Source organism: Balaenoptera ricei, chromosome X (assembly GCF_028023285.1).
Source record: "Balaenoptera ricei isolate mBalRic1 chromosome X, mBalRic1.hap2, whole genome shotgun sequence".
Lineage (NCBI taxonomy): Eukaryota > Metazoa > Chordata > Mammalia > Artiodactyla > Balaenopteridae > Balaenoptera > Balaenoptera ricei.
Genome location: NC_082660.1, coordinates 12524338 through 12545234, shown reverse-complemented (window position 1 = coordinate 12545234; position 20897 = coordinate 12524338). Strand labels below are relative to the sequence as shown.

The 20897-nt window shown below is 43.6% G+C and overlaps 1 protein-coding gene across 4 annotated transcripts in view; it reads left to right on the top strand.

Moving 5' to 3' along the window:
* The window catches only part of ASB9 (ankyrin repeat and SOCS box containing 9), a 292385-nt gene that overhangs the window by 24167 nt on the left and 247321 nt on the right, over positions 1 to 20897 (top strand). Inside the window, exons 6-7 of one of the 4 annotated variants that reach the window (XM_059911873.1) lie at positions 463 to 654; positions 6703 to 6918. The exons of 1 other annotated variant lie outside the window; for it this stretch is intronic. In XM_059911873.1, coding sequence (XP_059767856.1) covers positions 463 to 654; positions 6703 to 6827 — 317 coding nt within the window. In that variant the 3' untranslated portion in view covers positions 6828 to 6918. Of the gene's footprint in view, positions 1 to 462; positions 721 to 6702; positions 6919 to 20897 lie in introns of those variants that run through there. 2 more of the 4 variants (XM_059911874.1, XM_059911875.1) reach the window with 2 other exon arrangements.

Genomic DNA, 20897 nt, shown 5'->3' with positions numbered 1-20897 from the left:
ATTGATTGCCCTTCACAGTCCAGATCACATGGTCCCAAGTCTCTGGTTTAAACCTCACGGCAGTTGCTCGGCGTGTAAATGTGGATAATTGCCATAGATGAGATTTCACCGTCTAGCCTCACTTCCGGCCTGTACTGGCTAATATTTGGGCTCCATTAATAATGAATGTGCAGCTCTCATGCCACCAGGATTCTTCTCGCATGTATCACACCTGTGTAGAGTGCTCAAAGGCGAGCTTTTCAACCTCATATGTCATGGAGCTCATGTGGTACATTCAGTCACATTGTCAAGTGGCATTTTCCCCGTATGATTAAATGGAATCAAGTCACCTCCCGTTTTCTCAGGAGAACTACTGTGCCTGCTATGGATGCCCTTTTGTTAGGGAATTTTGAGGTGCAGTGCTTTGAGAAGGGGGTGCTTGCACTCTGCTCCTTGGCTGACTCTGTTCTCGTGACTGTTTAGGAGCGAGCGTGAACCAAGGCCGGGGGCTGGATTCCCCTTTGCACGCGGTGGCCAGGGCGTCCAGTGGGGAGCTGGCCTGCCTGCTCATGGACTTTGGAGCAGACACCCAGGCCAGGAATGCTGAAGGCCACCGTCCCTTGGAGCTGGTGCCTCCAGAGAGCCCCCTGAGCAAGCTCTTCATGCAGAGAGAAGGTGCTTCTCCTTTGCCTGAATCTAAGCCCTAATCCATAGACTCCTGTGGGCTCTAGCAGGAGGCAGGTACTTATTGAGTTCTGACTTCCGGTCTTATGAAAAAGATTGTGCTCTGCCTTCACCAAACGTGGGGAGCTGACATAGTTTAGTATTCAGCAAGGTACAGTACTGGTTATATAATAAATAACCATCCTGCTCTTTGGCATGTTGGAGACAGGCTGTTTGGATGATCTAATGTTCATTTGTGGGATAGGCCAGCTTTCAAAGAATTAAGATATTGTTTTAAAATGTTAAAGTTACCTAAGACACGCTGTATTTTCAAAAAATTTTTATTGGGGTATAGTTGATTTACAGTGTTGTGTTAGTTTCAGGTGTACGACATGCTTTATTTTTTTTTAAATTTATTTTATTGAAGTATAGCTGATTTATAATGTTATGTTTATTTCTGCTGTACAGCAAAGTGATTCACTTATACATATACATTCTTTTTCATATTCTTTCCCATTATGATTTATCACAGGATACTGAATATAGTTCCCTGTGCTCTACAGTAGGACCTTGTTTATCCATTCTATATATACTAGTTTGCATCTGCTAATCCCAAACTCCCAATCCATCCCTCCCCCACCCCCCCCCCCCCTTGGCAACCACAAGGTTGTTCTCTATGCCTGTGAGTCTGTTTCTGTTTCGTAGATAAGTTCACTTGTGTCATATTTTAGATTCCACATATAAGTGATATCATAGGGTATTTGTAAGCCATGCTTTAGAGTGATGCAGCAGAAGCGTCTTTGGGGTTGTACAATGCCCCAGGATGTCCTACTGCAGTACAGATGGGCTGAACTACTGGGCATTTGGCTTCTTGGATGGGGGGTAAGAATGCAACTCATTGAGTATGACACGGTATTACTTTCATGATGCACAGCAATCGGAAGACATTTACTATTGGGTTGGCCAAAAAGTTCGTTCGGGTTTTCCGTGCCATCTTATGGAAAAATCCGGATGAACTTTTTGGCCAATCCAATATAATAAGTTAATCAACACTGAGTCCACACTCCTCTATAAATAAAAACTGACACTCCTGACCCAAACCACTAAACACTGGGGTTGAGCAGTGTGCAAGGGTGTAGGGGCACTTCCCTGGGCTGCGAGGTCACGGGTGGGCTGGGGTGGGGAGCAGAGACCCCTCAGATTGCATTCTTACTTGTCCCTAGAGGTGGAGAGTAGCCAGCTCAGGACCTGCTTTTTTTTACCAGAGTGTGGACTTTGTTGAGTCTTAGGGGCTGTGGGAGTTTGAAGTAGGCTTCCCTACCAGAAGGATTCTTTTTTTATTTTTATTTTTTTATTTTCTATTTTATTTTATTTATTTATTTTTGTCTGTGTTGGGTCTTCATTGCTGAGCGCGGGCTTTCTCTAGTTGTGGCGAGCGGGGGCTACTCTTTGTTGCGGTGTGCGCGCTTCTCATTGCGGTGGCTTCTCTTGTGGAGCACGGGCTCTAGGTGTGTGGGCTCAGTAGTTGTGACACGCGGGCTCTAGAGCGCAGGCTCAGTAGTTGTGGCGCACGGGCTTAGTTAGTTACTCCGTGGCATGTGGGATCTTCCCAGACCAGGGCTCGAACCCGTATCCCCTGCACTGGCAAATGGATTCTTAACCACTGTGCCACCAGGGAAATCCCAGAAGGATTCTGGTGTCATGTGACCTGGTTATTTTCTCCCCACATGCTGAGAATTAGGGCTCTGGGCAGAATTGTAAAGTGGCCCCTGAATCCTTCTTCCTGCTACACCCACTGCCCCAGCGTACTTGTGGCCATAGCCTGCCTTGGGGCCCCCCAAACAAGGCCTGTGCTCCCTGAGCCAAGGCACAAGGAACAGTCCAATAGAAACCCCTTTATGAGAAGCAGTGGGGTCACCCCCGGGCAACTCTGCCCGCACTTTGACAATTTCTTGTTTTCAAAAAAATTGTATCTCTATAGACGGGGCCGATTTCTCCAGCAGGCACAGATGGCACAATGCGTGGGGTCCACCATGTTTTTAGGGGCCCGCAGTAATGTTTTAATTTCTTTTAAAATCAGAAGGAAAAACAATGAATAGAACTCAAGCTGGGTTATATTCATCTTTATACTGGCACTTATCCCTGACATTGTATCTAGCACATGTGATTAGTAACTTCCTTCAAAATGCCTTAGTGAGAGGAGATTAAGTTCAGTTGCCCCACACTATGCCTTTTGCAGCTCGTTAATAAATGCTTTGAGCACACTGGGAAATCCTTCATTAATATACGACTTGAGTACATTGAACGTATCTGGAAGGTGCCCTAAATTTCAACAGGGACCTTCTGAATGTGCTCTGAGGACCTGATTGAAAATACTTCCTTTCTTTCTTTCCTTGTATATATGTCTGTTTCTACCTCTTGTTTTCCATCACCTGAGAAGTATGCAACCCAGTTTATCCTGTAGCTTGCGGTGATGCTATAGGAAATTGAAGCCGAATCCGGGCCTCTGTACCCTGACACTGAATTAAATCTCGGAGACAGAGTTTTGGGTGAAGTAGAAAAGAATAGCTTTATTGCTTTGCCAGGCAAAGGGGGCCACGGCAGGCTAATGCCCTCAAAACTGTGTCCCGACCTGGAGGGGGTAGTGAGGAATTTTATAGTAATGGTTCAAGGAGAGTGTGATCAGCTCTTGGACATTCTTCTGATTGGTTGGTGGTGAACTTGGAACCTTCTGGTTCCAGCTGGTCTGGGGTCTCCGTGCTTGTGGTCAGTATGCAGTTAACTTCTCCCACCTGGTGGGGGCTTCAGCATCTGCAAAACAGCTCAAAGATATTGTTATGTGTGTCCCTTGAGGGGAACCAGGACCCTGCCGCAAGGCTGCACTGTTGTTTCTCTTGACTGTTCCTCTCTTGTCTCCTTATCCCCTCCCTTCCCTAATTAGCATCGGTTTGAACCTGCTTCTTGGAACTCAGGGAAGGTCAGGGAGGCTGAATGAAGCCTATTTCCTGTAACCAAGAAATGGGGGACACGGAAGGGCTTTCGTGCCCTGGAGCCCCACAGGTTCCTGCTTGGTATCAAAGTTAGAGGCCACTGTACCCTTTTGGTTGCATTCTCAACCCTGGCCACACAATACAATGACCTGGGACACGTGCCTTTACAAAACCCAGATGCACAGGCCCACTCGACAGTAACTGAAGCAACATCCCTGGGGTGGAGTTTAAAGCCCTCGCAGCCCCTCCCTCCCCAGTCAGGCTTGAGGGCTACTGCTTTATGGGATTCTTGAAGGTATACAGCTTTGCCTTTTAAAAAGTTTTTAATAACCAAAAGGGAATTCCCATTACAATTTAGTGCAGGGGCTGGGGATGGGAAATCATTTCCCATCTTTTTACCCTATGACAGGGTGTTTCAAGCTCAGCACTATTTACATTTTGGGCCAGATGGGGGCCATCCTGTCCTGTGCACTGTAGGATGTTTAGCAGCATCCCCGTCATCCACCCACTAGATGGTAATAGCAACACCCCCCCGCAAGTTGTGACAAACAAAATTAGCTCTAGATATTGCCAAGTGTCCCTAGGGAGCAAAATACTCCCCTCCCCCCTTGAGAATCACTGTCTTAAGATGTAAACACTTGGCTGGATCCCTATGTAAGGTTTGTGCTAGTTCACTTTTCACCTGTGAGTTGAAGCACTGGGACAACTCTGAATGCAGAATATGAAAACAAATATGAAAAGACCTGTATGCACAAAACTATAAGACACTGATGAAAGAAATTAAAGATGATACAAACAGATGGAGAGATATACCATGTTCTTGGAATGGAAGAATCAACATTGTGAAAATGACTCTACTACCCAAAGCAATCTACAGATTCAGTGCAATCCCTATCAAACTACCAAAGGCATTTTTCACAGAACTAGAACAAAAAATTTCACAATTTATATGGAAACACAAAAGACCCCGAATAGCCAAAGCAATTTTGAGAAAGAAAAACCGAGCTGGAGGAATCAGGCTCCCTGACTTCAGACTATACTACAAAGCTACAGTAATCAAGACAGTATGGTACTGGCACAAAAACAGAAATATAGATCGATGGAACAGGATAGAAAGCCCAGAGATAAACCCACACACATATGGGCACCTAATTTATGGCAAAGGAGGCAAGAACATACAATGGAGAAAAGACAGCCTCTTCAATAAGTGGTGCTGGGAAAACTGGACAGCTACATGTAAAAGAATGAAATTAGAACACTCCCTAACACCATACACAAAAATAAACTCAAAATGGATTAAAGACCTAAATGTAAGGCCAGACACTATCAAACTCTTAGAGGAAAACATAGGCAGAACACTCTATGACATAAATCACAGCAAGGTCCTTTTTGACCCACCTCCTAGAGAAATGGAAGTAAAAACAAAAATAAACAAATGGGACCAAATGAAACTTAAAAGCTTTTGCACAGCAAAGGAAACCATAAACAAGACGAAAAGACAGCCCTCAGAATGGGAGAAAATATTTGCAAATGAAGCAACTGACAAAGGATTAATCTCCAAAATTTACAAGCAGCTCATGTAGCTCAATATCAAAAAAATAAACAACCCAATCCAAAAATGGGCAGAAGACCTAAATAGACATTTCTCCAAAGAAGATATACAGATTGCCAACAAACACATGAAAGGATGCTCAACGTCATTAATCATTAGAGAAATGCAAATCAAAACTACAATGAGGTATCACCTCACACTGGTCAGAATGGCCATCATCAAAAAATCTACAAACCATAAATGCTGGAGAGGGTGTGGAGAAAAGGGAACCCTCTTGCACTGTTGGTGGGAATGTAAATTGATACAGCCACTATGGAGAACAGTATGGAGGTTCCTTAAAAAACTACAAATAGAACTACCATACGACCCAGCAATCCCACTACTGGGCATAAACCCTGAAAAAACCATAATTCAAAAAGAGTCATGTACCACAATGTTCACTGCAGCTCTATTTACAATAGCCAGGATATGGAAGCAACCTAAGTGTCCATCGACAGATGAATGGATAAAGAAGGTGTGGCACATATACACGATGGAATATTACTCAGCCATAAAAAGAAACGAAATTGAGTTATCTGTAGTGAGGTGGATGCACCTAGAGTCTGTTGTACGGAGTGAAGTAAGTCAGAAAGAGAAAAACAAATACCGTATGCTAACACATATATATGGAATCTAAATAAACAAAAAAAATGGTTCTGAAGCACCTAGGGGCAGGACAGGAATAAAGATGCAGATGTAGAGAATGGACTTGAGGACACGGGGAGGGGGAAGTGTAAGCTGGGACGAAGTGAGAGAGTGGTATGGACATATATACTCTACCAAATGTAAAATAGCTAGCTAGTGGGAAGCAGCTGCATAGCACAGGGAGATCAGCTCAGTGCTTTGTGACCACCTAGAAGGGTGGGATAGGGAGGGGTGGGAGGTAGACGCAAGAGGGAGGGGATATGGGGATATATGTATATGTATAGCTGATTCACTTTGTTATAAAGCAGAAACTAACACACCTTTGTAAACTCCAATTAAACTCCAGTAAAGATGTTAAAAAAGAACCAAACAAGATAAATATGACTTCAGGTAACATTTATGCTTCACTGATAGCTTCTTATATTTGAATATCTTAAAACTGCTAAATTTATAAAAGTATTTGCATCCAGAAATATGACCTTATTTTTTTTAAAGGTAAAGAGAAGAAAGGCATTAAACATGGATTTTCTTGTCAGTGCTGGGAATTCCATACTTTTGTAATTCCAAAATTAGCTCCCATAAGCCTCCATTGGTGAGACTGAGCTTTGAAGGTCTTTGTTCTAAATCATAACCTAGCAAACTCATTTCAGTGAGATACCAGAAAAGAGAGAACATGGCCTAAAAATGCCTCCTGCAAAAAGCAGAACATGGTCTTAAGCTGCACCATATTATTGCCTTATAATAGTGTCATAGCTTGTATGCTTTCAACGAAGGAAGGGAAAAGTCTTAGATCAGTGAAACCCATGGGTGACTTGTCTTATCATCTTTCTCCAGGTCCCCCTTCTTTGATGCAGTTATGCCGCCTTAGAATTTGGAAGTGCTTTGGGATCAAGCAGCATCATAAGATCACCGGACTCAGCCTCCCTGAGGAGCTGAAATGGTTTCTCCTCCACATTTAAATGTGTCAAGGGAATGGCATCACAAACAACAGACAAACGTTACCGAGTGTTGAGGCTACTGGGATTTTAAAATAAAGTCAGGTTTATTAGAGTTTGGCTAGTTTTTTTTTTTTTTTTTCAAGGAGATTTTTATTTGTAAAGGAACATACTGGGTACTTTTGTGTTATTGGTTGGAGGGCATGAAAAATTCCACCACACCCCTCCGCCCCCTGCCTCCTGGAAGAGGGTGGCTAAGATAATAACTATGGTGTTGAACGTGCCAAGCACTGAGCTGGGAACACTTTACGCTTCACCTAATTTAGCTCTCACAGCAACCCCACCAGGTGGGTACTATGCTCTCCCCTTCTCCAGGTGAGACCCTGAGACTCAGGGAAGTCAATTTGTCCCATTACCCCCAGTGAGGACAGACAGCCAGATTCAAGTGTAGGTTTTCTGTTGCTAACCTGGGGACTTGTGAGGGAGACAGAAGTTTCCAGTATCACTCTCCTGGCTCCATCTCTGCTACAAGGGAAGGAAGATTAAAGAAGCAAGACATTGCTTTGACTACGTCTGACTGTATTTTTTTTTAACCTTCCCTGTTCTTATGACAAGACCACCACTGCCCTAGTATAGGACAGTGGGCAGTTCTTTTCTCAACCAAATGTCCTATACATATCAGGCATCTTCTAGGACCGTGCTGTTCAGTGCAATAGCTACTGGCCCAGTGGTTCTCAACCAGGGGTGATTTTTCCCCTTAGGGGGTATTTGGCAATGTCTGGAGACTTTTTTGATGGTCACAACTGAGGGCGAGGGTACGCCTGGCCAGTGGGTAGAGGCCAGGGCTGTTGCTAAATATCCTACAGTGCACAAGACAGCCACTACAGCAAAGCATGATCCAGCCCAAAACGTCAATAGTGCCAAGGTTGAGAAACCCTACACTAGCCGTATGTGGCTATTTAAAAAATGTAAATTAATTAAAATTAGATACAATTAAAAATCCAGTTCCTCAGAGTCATTAGTCACATTTCAGATGTTTAATAACCACACATGGCCAGTGACTTCTGTACTGGACAGCACAGACACGTATAGATCATCGCAGAAAGTTCTGTTGTTCCATTGTTGCAGAAATTCCTATTCGACAGCACTCTTCAGATGCTCGACAAATGGATTTTAACTGCCTTGCAGTTTCTGGTTTATATGAGACCTGTGATATAATTTAGTAATGATGGCTGTAGTTTGTCTTCTCTCTGAGACATGAATTTGGGGCTCCATTGGATCAAGAGAAAGTAAGAAACTATTGTACCCACTTAAGGCAAATTCTTACCTGTAAGATGACATATGGCCTAGATGACCGGTAAAGATATTTCCTATGTAATTTTTTGTGATTCTAAATTCAATTTGCTATATGAAAAAGAAGACTCCAGAATATTGTTCTAAAGTGCCCAACTAGGTACCCAGAAGATGGCGCTGCTGGCACACAATCATTTAAGCAAAACAGTCGCTCCTCATAAATGACCCATTGTAAGATGGTTTTCAACATAGGCTCTGGAAATTTCCATGCAGGGATGAAAACTTTGTAGTGGTAAATTCCATTGACACTGGGTTTTCTTCTCTTTCAGTGTGCTCAGAAATTCCAATGTGAATTTATATCACCTCCCTGCTTTTTTTTTCTTTCTTTCTTGGTCTGATCATGTTTACATTTTTAACCGCTCAGAATTTAGACAGAAAACGAACACCAACAGCATACCACTTGCTAGTTCAGTTAATTTCATGAGTTCATTTGTTCAGGACATATTTAGTGAGTGCCAGGCACTATTCTAGGCACCAGGGTAGCCAAGTGAAGGAGATGGGCAAAGGTACTGACTTTCTGGATCTCACACTCTAGTCGGGAGAATCATTTGCTAAGGAGTAAGGAGCTTAGGCATTTTGCTATAGTTTTCTTTTTGAAAACACTAGTTGTTTTTTTTTTTTTTTTTAAATAGCCTGGTTTCTCATAGAAAATGTATCGGACAGAATGTTGCTTATGTTAATCTTCTCTTGGCCAAATTCTCTGAGTTTAACCCAGGACTGTACAAAAGTACTAGAACAGCATTTTTCTTCTCAGATCTTCCAGCCAGTTAACCAATTTGCAAATCCATGTAATAGATGGTCATCTGCACAAATGGGAAAAATACCACCACCTGCCTCATTGCAACTTAGGAAAATTTCAAATTACTTCACTTAGCAGTGCTCAGAAAGAAGATTCTATTTAAATAGGAAGTCTATTTTTATGAGTCTAGATGTGGTTATACTTATAAGTGATATATACCTTTGAATGCTTTATCATCACGATCTGGCACAGCCTCATAAATTCCATCATCAAAGCTGGTTCGGTGACATTTAATAGAACCCCACCTTTTTGAATGAGGGATGTAAATTTTTAGCATGGTGAAACCATCTTTTAAAAATGCTAATTACTTTGTCTGTTTTAAGAGTGCAAACTTCCCACATATTTCTTGTAGCCCAGTCTCATATTGTAAGTTTACTACATTCCCTTGGTTTTATCCAGTAGAAACGCTGACCAGTTGGTACAAGAGAAGAAGGCAAGAAGAGGCCAGCGAAGGATGATTGATTTATCCTGCGTTTATATTGGGGCTAATTGACATGGTTTGATACTCCATGTTCCAGGCTGGAGTAGTTAGTCATTAAGCAGTCACTCGGGCTCAGAAACAATGGAACGAGATGTGCTTTGCTGTCTGATCTGGGGCACGGGGGGGTGGGCATTTACAATCCGATGAAAGCCCAGCATTAGGGCTAGTGTAGAAGACCTGATCAGCAAAAAAAATCAGCTAAACAACAGCTCGTGTTTTGGAGGGCGTGCTAAGGGCTAGACCCCTCGCACCAGTGTTTTATAAGCCTTACCCTCCAACCTTCACAACTCTGGTATCCCCATTTTACAGATGGGGGTGCACAGGGGGAAAGGAATTTGCAAAAAGTCACAGGTGGTGAAGCCAGAGTTTAATGCAGAAGCCAGAACTCTTAACCATTATACGCCCCGCCTTCTATTTTCTTCAGTAAATCCCAGAGCTCTGGTTCCTGGGTCCTAAAGCCCCGGCTTAGTTTCCCAGAAGGCCTTGGAAGTGGAGGCGGAGCCACGTCCTTAGGTCAAAGGTCTCGGCATAAGGTCTGGAGGCTGTGCCGGGGTTAGAGCGAACATCGCGCAACTCTTACCCCAGCCACGGGAACCAGCCTGGGAGCCCCCAGACTTGCTGCGTCTTGAAGCAGGTGGGTCAGCCTTGCCCTGCCAGTGATACTGGCGAACAATGCCTTCCCGTGGGACCAAGCCCAGCGTGGCAAAGGAAGCTTTTTTCGAACTGAGAGTATTTGGTACTGACTTCGTCAGTGAAAAATCATTATCAGTAGTGGGCAGGGTGGAGGGGAAGCTGTCTGGGCTTTGAACAACATCGTCTGGCTGTGCATTTGCGAGTTCTGCGTGTTTTTTTTTTTTTTTTTTTGCTGTATTCGTGTTCTATTGCCGCATAACAAAGTATCACAAACTTAGTGGCTTAAAGCAACATGAATTTATTATCTCACGGTTTCTGTAGGTCAGAGGTCCAGGCATGGCGTGAGTGCATTCTCTGCTCAGGGACTCACAGGGCTGGAATCAAGGTGTTGGCTAAGGCCACAGTTCTCGTCCAGGGCTCAGGGGTCTTCCTCCAAGATGACTGGTTGTTGGGAGAATTCAGTACCTTGCACCTGTGGGACTCAGGTCCCTGTTTTCACGCCTGCTGGCTGTCAGCTGAGGACTGCTCTCAGTATCTAGAGACCACCCACAGTTCCCTGCCATGTGGTCCCCTCCGTAGGAAGTTCACAACATGGATTCTGGCTTTCTTCCAGGCCGTGTAGTACATCTCCCTGCATTCCTATGCTGTGACCAGCTGGAGGAAATCTCTGCTTCTAAAGGGCCCACCTGATGAGGTCAGGCCTACCTGGATAATCTCCTGATTTGGGACCTTAGTTACACCTGCAAAATCCCTTCAAATGAGCACCTAGATTAGCGTTTAATTTAATAACTAGCAGAAGGAGTGTGTACACCAGGGACCCAGAATCTTGGGGGCCATTTTAGAATTCTGCCTACCGTACCTACTAATGGCTAATAACCATCAATGTTGTGTCAATTTATCTGAGGTCTGATATATAATAACATGATAATGATTGTTTTTGTTATATAATCAAACGTATATAGTGCTTACTCTATATCAGGCATGGCTCTAAGAATTTCACAAACATCAAGTCATTTAATACTTATAATAATCCTGTGATATACATTTTACAGCTAAGGAGACAGCCACAGAGAGGTCAGGTAACTTCCCCCAGGTCATACAGGACTGTCAGGGACCACATAATTCCTTTAATCACGTCAAGCCTAGATTAACAAGTTTGGCAATGATGAAGGAAGGGCTAGGTGGGGCCAAGAAGTGGGACTTCTCAGCCTTGCCTCCATTCCCTCTGGAGCCTGCTCACTAAGTACAAGGTCACTGGCATGCCTGCCGGTGGGTGAGGTGGGGGAGTGCGGCTCTCCCTTGTACTGGCTGTCACGATGCTTCTGTAAATCTAGGTATGTTGTGGACTGAATGTGTCCCACCGAAATTCGTATGTTGAAATCCTAACCTCCAGTGTGATAGTATTTGAGGTGGTGTCTTTGGGAGGTGATTAGGTCATAAAGATGGGGTCCTCATGATGGGATTGGTGCCCTTATAATGGAGACCCCAGAGCATTCTATTGCCTCTTCCACCATGTGAGGACACAGTGAGAAGATGGCCATCTAAGAGCCAAAAGCTGGTCCTCACCAGACACCACATCTACTGCCGCCTTGATCTTAGACTTCCCAGCCTCCAGAAGTGTGAGGAATAAATACTTGTTGTTTAAGCCGCCCAGGCTATGGTGTTTTTGTGATGGCAGCTCGAATGGGACCAAGACAAGGAAGGACAGTTTCAACTAGGCAGATGTTTTACAGGAGACTTTACTACCGTTTATAGAAACCAGAAGGGAAACCAAGTAACATGCCTATAAAATGCAGCTATGTTTGCTACTGGTCCACCTCCTGGCCCCTGGCCAACTTCCCTCAGGCAGAGGGCATTGGTCCTTCCCTCTCCCGACTTCCCTTCAGCACTTACCTGTGATGTCTCCTCCACGCCCAGGAGCGTGAAGCCCAGAGATGGACAGGAGCCTCCAGGTCTGCCTCCTGCTCAAGGCCCACCTTGCATACTCTAGTTTCCCGTCTGATTCCTTGGGGATGTCACGGGAAGTCTCTTCTATCAGATGGCCCGGCAGCCCCCAAATGCCAGAGGCACTCACCATCAGAGGCAGGATAAGGGGGATTTCTGTTGGATGTAACCTGGAGGCTTGTTTTGGTGAGTCGGGAACAGGAGCTTCCAGGCCTTCCTGTGTGTTTCTCTGGTCCCCCCCTTCAGAGTGTGTGGGCTGGGGAAGTTGCGCTCCGGTTTGGCTTCCGCCACGGACTCCTCTTGACGAGGAATGCGGCAGGCATTCTTGGCACGCTCTCCTCAGTACAGAAAAGGGCCCAACCTTCACGCCGTATCCCCCATGATGTGCTGGAGGAGAACGTCCTCCTGTCTAATACACCCTACGAGACCTTTGGACTCCTTCAAGTGTATAAATTCTCACTGATTTGCCAAGATTGATTTTCTACCCTTTACTTCACAAAATCCATTGTGAGGCCGAAGCAAGTAAAATTGATTTCCACTCACTTTCCTCCCCACCCAAGGTCTCTTTGCTCACTCCAGGCGATATGAGATTTTTTTTCGACTTTCTATGCCCTTTTGAAAAGCTTTTTCTTTTTTAAAGTACAGTGAAATCAGGTGGTTCTACAGGCCTGTGTGGGAATTTTAATGTGATGTTTTAAGTGTTTAAGCTTCGTTGGCTTAGAAGATACCTCTGTTGGAAGATACTTCTGTTAGAAGATAACCCTGCTGGATGCCTGAGTATTTACGTTCTAAACACTGGGGACGGTAGCATCCTGCTTTTTGTCCAATTCACATGTTGTGTGTTTGACTTAAGAATGCACTTCAGAAAGCCTCAGGTGGAAATTTCTTCCTCTGAGTTGCATTGTACAGACTCAAATGTAGTGGGTCTGCGTTTTACCCTTCTACGTAGGATATAAGAAATGTCCCATTTATTTTAATTCTCAAGTGAATTGGTTCCAAACCACTATCATCCTGGCTGGAAATTCAGCATCAGTCATAATATGGACCCCGCTGAAGGGTTAAGCAGAGATCTCAAGGGTCTTATGGTACCCGGAACATGCAAGGAGGGCCTCCTGGTCTTAGGTCGAGGTGGGCACTGATGACGTTGTCCAGTCCCACGTGGTTTCTTGGATACAGGAGGCTCTGTGGCAACCACGTGACCTAATGCTCAGATGGCGGCTGGGAGCCCTGGTGCCTGAGAGCCAGACTCCCTCGAGACACCCTGTAGCAATTCTCTCTTAACGCTGTGCCAGTTCTCCAAGCTGTTGTGTGGGAAGAGGGCATGAGCACACGCTTCTGGCACCCACCCCCAAACCACAGTCCCCTTTCAGTCTTGGGGGAATTAATGTCTCCCCATGTTAACAGATTCCACCCTAGGTCTCCAAGTGTTCTCTGCCTTCAAGCTCTGGGAAAACTTAACATGATCCCCTCAGTGAGTTTCAGAAATGCAAGCCAGGAAAGTGGGCACTTAACACAAAAGGTGCCTGCCTTTAGGGAACCCCAGCCTCCAATCCCGAATTATAAATGTTCGTGAGCCCAGGGAAGTCCAGGCTCGGGTAGTTTCTATTTTTCCAATGAAACAGGAAGAATGAGTAGGAGAAGGCGACTTTGTAGGTCAGAGGGTGGAAAAGATGTGAAGTGATTGTCTCCAAGAGTGGAAAAGTTAACTCTACCAGAGAACCATGGTAGGATAGTTGGGTATGCAGAGTACCCACCTGAGATCTGTCGTCATGATTGTGTTTCTCCTCCAGCCACACTCAGTGCTCAGGTGCAGCCCTGGCATGGGTGAAGTGCTGGGAAAGAGGGACAAGGGAGTTAAGAGGAGTACACACACAATGTTCATTGCAGCTCTATTTACAATAGCCAGGACGTGGAAGCAACCTAAGTGTCCATCAACAGATGAATGGATAAAGAAGATGTGGCACATATACACAATGGAATATTACTCAGCCGTAAAAAGAAATGAAATTGAGTTATTTGTAGTGAGGTGGACGGACCTAGAGTCTGTCATACAGAGTGAAGTAAGTCAGAAAGAGAAAAACAAATACCGTATGCTAACACATATATATGGAATCTAAAAAAAAAAATGGTTCTGAAGAACCTAGGGGCAGGACAGGAATAAAGACGCAGACGTAGAGAATGGACTTGAGGACACGGGGAGGGAAGGGTAAGCTGGGGCAAAGTGAGAGAGTGGTATGGACATATATACATTACCAAATGTAAAATAGATAGCTAGTGGGAAGCAGCTGCATAGCACAGGGAGATCAGCTCAGTGCTTTGTGACCACCTAGAGGGGTGGGATAGGGAGGGTGGGAGGGAGACGCAAGAGGGAGGGGATATGGGGATATATGTATACATGTAGCTGATTCACTTTGTTATACAGCAGCAACTAACCCAACATTGCAAAGCAATTATACTCCAATAAAGATGTTAAAAAAAAATAGGAGTACACAGTGGTATGGTTGCTGTCTAAACTGGGCAAGGAGGGATAGGAGGACAGGGCTGGGAGACAGTAAAAAAGTGGTAGCGCCAGTGGGTTGGAAGTCCCAGTGACCTCAGTGAGTCAAAGAGCTATTGGTATCTAGAGCAAGAGGGATTGATTGTTAGTGAGAGGCTGGAAATCAAGATTTTGGAGGTACTTTGGTTATTGGAGATGACAGACCTATGAAAAAGTGAGTGCATTAAGTGGGTGGGTTAAGGAAAAGATCATTGGAACTGAAGGCTGCAAGGAACAGAGAAGTGAGGCCATAGGGTGAATTACCTTCTCCATGAGCGGGAAAACTGCCAAGAACAATGACAAGCGTAAAAGATTAAGAGGGAGACAGAGAGCTAGGTCTAAAAACCAGACATTTGTTGATGACCGTAACAAGGAGGGGTGGGGGGTTGTATCCTCTGGCGATATTCCTTTAAAAGGAGTTAGAGGTTTGAGGGAGGAGGAATAGAAATGATCTAGAACAGACGTTGGCAAAGAAGATTAGCAGACCCAATCCATCTTGCCTCCTGTTTTTGTAAATAAAGTTTTCATGGAACCAAGTGACACCCATTCATTTACATAATCTCAGTGTCTGCTTTGGCACTACGTCAAAGTTGAGTAGTTGTGACAGAGACCATAAGGCCTGCAAAGCCTAAATTACTTACTGTCTGGTCCTTCACAGAAAAAAGTTTGCTGACCCCTGAACTTGAATTAGCAGTGAAGAATATTAACCTCACAGTGAAAAGAAAGCACAATTACTATCACAGTAACTTATCTTGCCATGCACATGTCAAATCTTTCTGTTCCTTTCAGTTTGGGTCTGCTCTCGGTCACCAGATCAAACATTTTGACTCAATAGATATTTTTTTTCCACAGTGAAATCAACCCATTGGATGGTTGAAATGACAGAATGACTGGCCACTTTAACTTTGTGCGTGGATATATTTTTCCATGTAAGCCAGAGCCAGCGTACATGATTATAATGTATGAAATGTACGGAGGTAAATTTCTTCAGGTGCAAATCCAGATTGCCAATTATTCAAACATAAACCGCAGGCTATAGCACTACCCTATGGCTTGTTAGGGTACTGAGTAAAGATGCTAGTGGATCTGGCTGCCACAACCAGTTTCCTGTTCTAGCTTACCTTGTTCCTTGCTATTAGTCTTAAGAATGGGAAACTGTCCTACATGGCTTTGCCCAGTGTAATGAGACAGGCAAGCATAGCATTCCTAGAATAGTCGATCTGAGGTTTGCCAGGGGTCACTCACATTCCTTCTCTGGAAAGTTTGAATCAAGCAAAACAAAGACTCAGAGAATGGTCAGCTGTGTCAAGTAAATGGTGGGGCACTGGAGTAAATATTCATGTGTGCCTATTGTTAAGCTTCTTGAAATTATCTTTTTTATTCCTTCTCTTTCTGGAACCTGAAATCTATACGGCTTCTTCTTCCATGAGATCTTTGTCCTTTCACTTAAACTAGCTTGAGTAGATTCTATTCCTTAGAACCAAATGATTACTGAAACAGTCTGAGTGCCAGATTCTTGGTCATAAGGGGGTCCATTGTCTTGTCTCTTTTAGGATTAAGATGTGTTCCCCAGGCCAGTCGTCCTTTGTGCCCTTTGTCATAAGGAGAAAACAATATGGAGGGAGCAGCTCAAATGCAAATCAGTCTTTACCCTTGGGAAGACCGTCAACAAACAGCACTAACCTAACGGAAGCCGAGTCAATAGGTAACACTTTCTGTAACAGATACACTTTTCTCGTCTTACTAGGAAGGACTGACACATGAATAGCAAGAGCCACTGGGGTTATTTGCTACCCGAAGATAGCCTAGGGATACTCGCAGACAAAGCTAAGAGTGATCATTTGAGGTGCACATGGTTTCCTCGGAAGGCTTTTATTAACTAGAACATCACCTTGGTCGTTTTCCTCCCTACATTTCGCAGAACTGACATTAACCGTGGTGTTTGTAGAAATGTATTTCAAATGTGGTTGTATCAGTTATGCTCTGAACCTGTCAAACTGCGGTGATGGAAAAAAGTTAAAAAAAAAAAATTCCTCCAGAGCCCCTAGCTACTGACAGTTACTGATGGAAACAGACCCTGTTGTGCCCTTTGGCTTATTAATAAGTTCTTCTGATCCAATCACTTCCTATGTTAGTTGGGTTTAGTGAAAATGTGTTCTGCTGTTTGGGGATTTAGCAGCAGAAGAGAGGAAGAACGAAGCACGTGTACTAGTACCAGCTACTACGAAAACACTACCCCGGAGATGTGGAAAGCTTTTGATCAGTGAAACTCCTGATGTCTCAGATTCCAAGGCTGTAAGCGGACTCTCTTTTCCACGCCTGATCAATGATGACTCCTTTCCCTCTGACGAATGAATAAGCAGCTCTCTGTCTTTAGTTCGATAAACTGTGGGTGGAAGGCAGCCATTCTCCTAGGCATCCCCCACCATGGTAGTGATGCCAAATTGGTTGTTCAGTGAGGCTGGTAGAGAGTTTCCTGGTGCTGTGGGTTTCTGTGTCTCATGGGATTTCCACTCTAGGTCCGGATTGGAGACGGCTACTTTATTTTTATTTATTTGTTTATTTTTTAGCATCATGGATCTTATATTTCCTAAGTTTTTTATTTTTATTTTAAGAAAAATTTTTATTGAAGTATAGTTGATTTACAATATTATGTTAGTTTCAGGTGTACAGCAAAGTGAGTCAGTTATACATATACATATGTCCACTCTTTTTTAGATTCTTTTCCCATATAGGTCATTACAGAGTACTGAGTAGAGTTCCCTGTGCTCTACAGTAGGTCCTTATTAGTTATCTGTTTTATATATAGTAGTGTGTATATGTCAATCCCAGTCTCCCAATTTATCCCTCCCCTCTCCCCTCTGGTAACCATAAGTTTGTTTTCTACATCTGTGGAGAGAGCTACTTTAGAAGGGAGAAAAACTTTCGATTGATGTGAGACTTCCAACTCTAGCATGCTCGAAGAAGTCATCCAAACAAATGACTTTTCCTGTAAACTTTCATCATCTTAGGTTTGTCATAGTGAGCAAAGGTCTGTCTTTAAGTGGAGAGTCGTGGCATAATGAGCTTCTCTGAATAAGTTGGTTAGTCATGAAAAGAATGACTCAGAAATTAGTTAGGAAGCTTGTTTTCATCTGATGTGGACTAACAGGACAATATTGGATATTTGGCTGCTCTCAGTTTAGAGGAGCCCTTCAGCAAACGCTTTACCTGACCTAGTGGAGGCAACATAATGAGAATAGCTTATTTTTTAAAAAAATTTATTTGGTTGAAGTACAGTTGATTTACAATGTTGTGTTAGTTTCTGCTGTACAGCAAAGTGATTCAGTTATACATATATACGCATTCTTTTTTATGTTCCTTTCCATTACGGTTTATCATAGGATATTGGATATAGTTCCCTGTGCTATAGAGTAAGACCTTGTTGTTTATCCATTCTCTATATAATAGTTTGCATGTGCTAACCCCAAACTCCCAATCCATCCCTCCCCCACGCCCTTCCCCTTTGGTAACCATTAGTTTGTTTTCTGTGTCTGTGAGCCTGTTTCTCTTTTGTAAATAAATTCATTTGTACTATTTTTTTAGATTCCACGTATAAGTGATATCATATGGTATTTGTCTTTCTCTCTCTGACTTTCTTCACTTAGTATGATAATCTCTAGGTCCATCCATGTTGCTGCAAATGGCATTATTTCATTCTTTTTTACGGTTGAGTAGTATTCCATTCTGTATATATATACAATGGAATATTGTAGATATGGTAGAGAGGATATGGTATATAGATATATCTTCTTTTTTTAAAATTATTTTATTTTATTTTATTTATTTATAATTTTTGGCTGCGTTGGGTCTTCGTTGCTGCGTGCAGGCTTTCTTTAGTTGAAGTGACCGGGGTCTACTCTTTGTCACGGTGAGTGGGCTTCTCATTGCAGTGGCTTCTCTTGTTGCGGAGCGTGGGCTCTAGGTGCGCGGGCTTCAGTAGTTGTGGCTCACAGGCTCTAGAGCGCAGGCTCAGTAGGTGTGGCGCAGGGGCTTAGTTGCTCCACAGCATGTGGGATCTTCCCAGACCAGCGATTGAACCCGTGTCCCCTGCATTGGCAGGCGGATTCTTAACCACTGCACCACCAGGGGAGTCCCTAGCTATATCTTCTTTATCCATTCATCTGTTGATGGACACTTAGGTTGCTTTCATGTCTTGGCTATTGTGAATAGTGCTGCTACGAACACTGGGGTGCATGTAGCTTTTCTAATTGTAGTTTTGGACAATAGGTTTTGATAGTGGTATGCTGGTAAACGTTAAACATCCGGGTCTCCATGAAAAAAATACAAACATCTGATTTGTAGTGTTTATCAGGTTTTTTTTTCTAATTTTATTTATTTATTTATTTATTTTTGGCTGCCTTGGGTCTTCGTTGCTGTGCACGGGCTTTCTCTAGTTGCGGCGAGCGGGGGCTACTCTTCATTGCGGTGCACGGGCTTCTCATTGCGGTGGCTTCTCTTGTTGTGGAACACGGGCTCTAGGTGTGCGGGCTTCAGTAGTTTCGGCACGCGGGCTCAGTAGTTGTGGTTCGCAGTCTCTAGAGCACAGGCTCAGTAGTTGTGGCACACAGGCTTAGTTGCTCCGCGGCATGTGGAGTCTTCCCGGACCAGGGCTCAAACCCATGTGCCCTGCATTGGCAGGCGGATTCTTAACCACTGCGCCACCAGGGAAGTCCCAGTGTTTATCAGTTTTAGTGGTGTAAATATGCCCATTGTGGCCAATTTCAGGCCACCAACCGAATGCCATTGAATGCAGAGTTGGGAACAAATGAGCTCAGTCAGCTCTTAGGAGACACCACTGTCTTCGAGGAATGGTTAGACAATACACAACAAGGCTGGCTCCTGTCAACTACTGAAGAAGAATATCTGATAGAGGGGAGAGTTAAAGCATATGTCACCCACCCCCTTCACTGCCCTCCTCAACAACTTATGAATAACATCCAGGGACCAGCCAATTCAAAAGCAAACCTAGAGGGCTGTGCATTTTACCTTTTGTCTTCTCGATTCTCCCTCTAGAAGTTCAAACAATAGGACAAGGAATGGAAGACAGAAACATGATGTCAGCAAACTCACCAAGCCCAGAGCAAACTGAAGTCTCCTGAAAGGATTTCATCACTTTGACGCTTAAAAATGTAATGTACAGCATGGTGACTGTTGTTAACAATCAGTGTTGTCTAACAGTCAGTGTTGAAAGTTGCTAAGAGAGCAGATCTTAAAAGTTCTCATTGCAAGAAAAACACATAACTATGTGAGGTCATGTATGTTAACTAGACTTGATGTGTACATTTCACAATATATACATATGTCAAATCATTATGTCGTGCACTTAAAACTAATACAATGTTACACGTCAGTTTATCTCAACACAACTGGGAAAAATTAAAAATTAAAAAAACAGATTCCTTGAAAGAAAAATGAACATAAAAAAGGAGTTTTCCCCTATAATTCAAAAGAAGTGCATATAATTTGCTCAGTGAAATCACCAAACACTTCTGAATTCATTAATTCTTTGTAATACAATTTGGAGAAGATATTCCCTAACTGTAAAATCACATACAGAAGTTCTGGAAATACTGATTTTCCAGACCGCACCTCAGACCTGATGATTGAGAATCCCAGTCAGGGTGGGGAGTGGAGAGGAAGGGCAGAGCCTGCATTTAAAAAAATTCCTCTGATGATTTTGATGCAGTTGAAGATTTGGAAATGACTGCTCTAAACCAAGGAGGGATTTGTTCTTGCTCAGCTAAGTGGCACTCGAAGTTAAGCTGTGTTTTCTAGATCAGCTGTCCACGTGGGAGGCCAGAAAGACTGAGGCATTTACAGGTGAATGTTGCCAGTGATAAGAAGCCAAAATATTAGGGAAACTGAAAGAGATTCCAGGTGGAGGTGACTCTGATTGCCTTCAGAGGCTGGAACAGCTGTCAGAAAGAGAAGCTCCTAGCCACTTGCGGCCCTTCATGGACATCAGTTTTTGGTCTTTGAGTCAACGAAGATTAGGTGCATCAATTCCTATTGCATCCAACTGTCAGTCAACATCTCTGTCCCTTATGATAACGGACTTCAGTATAATCGGCAGGTGAACACATGCTCTATCATTGTCCATCTTTCTAAGCTTCTGTATATTGATTTTCAGCCTCAGAGCTAGGCCAAAACAGTCTTGAGCTCTAAGTGATTTTTCTACTCTGCCTCTTTCTTCAGTTCATTCTTTTTTGTCTTTTTAAAAAATTTATTTATTTTATTTATTTTATTTTTGACTGCGTTGTGTCTTCGTTGCTGCGCGCGGGCTTTCTCTAGTTGCGGCGAGCGGGG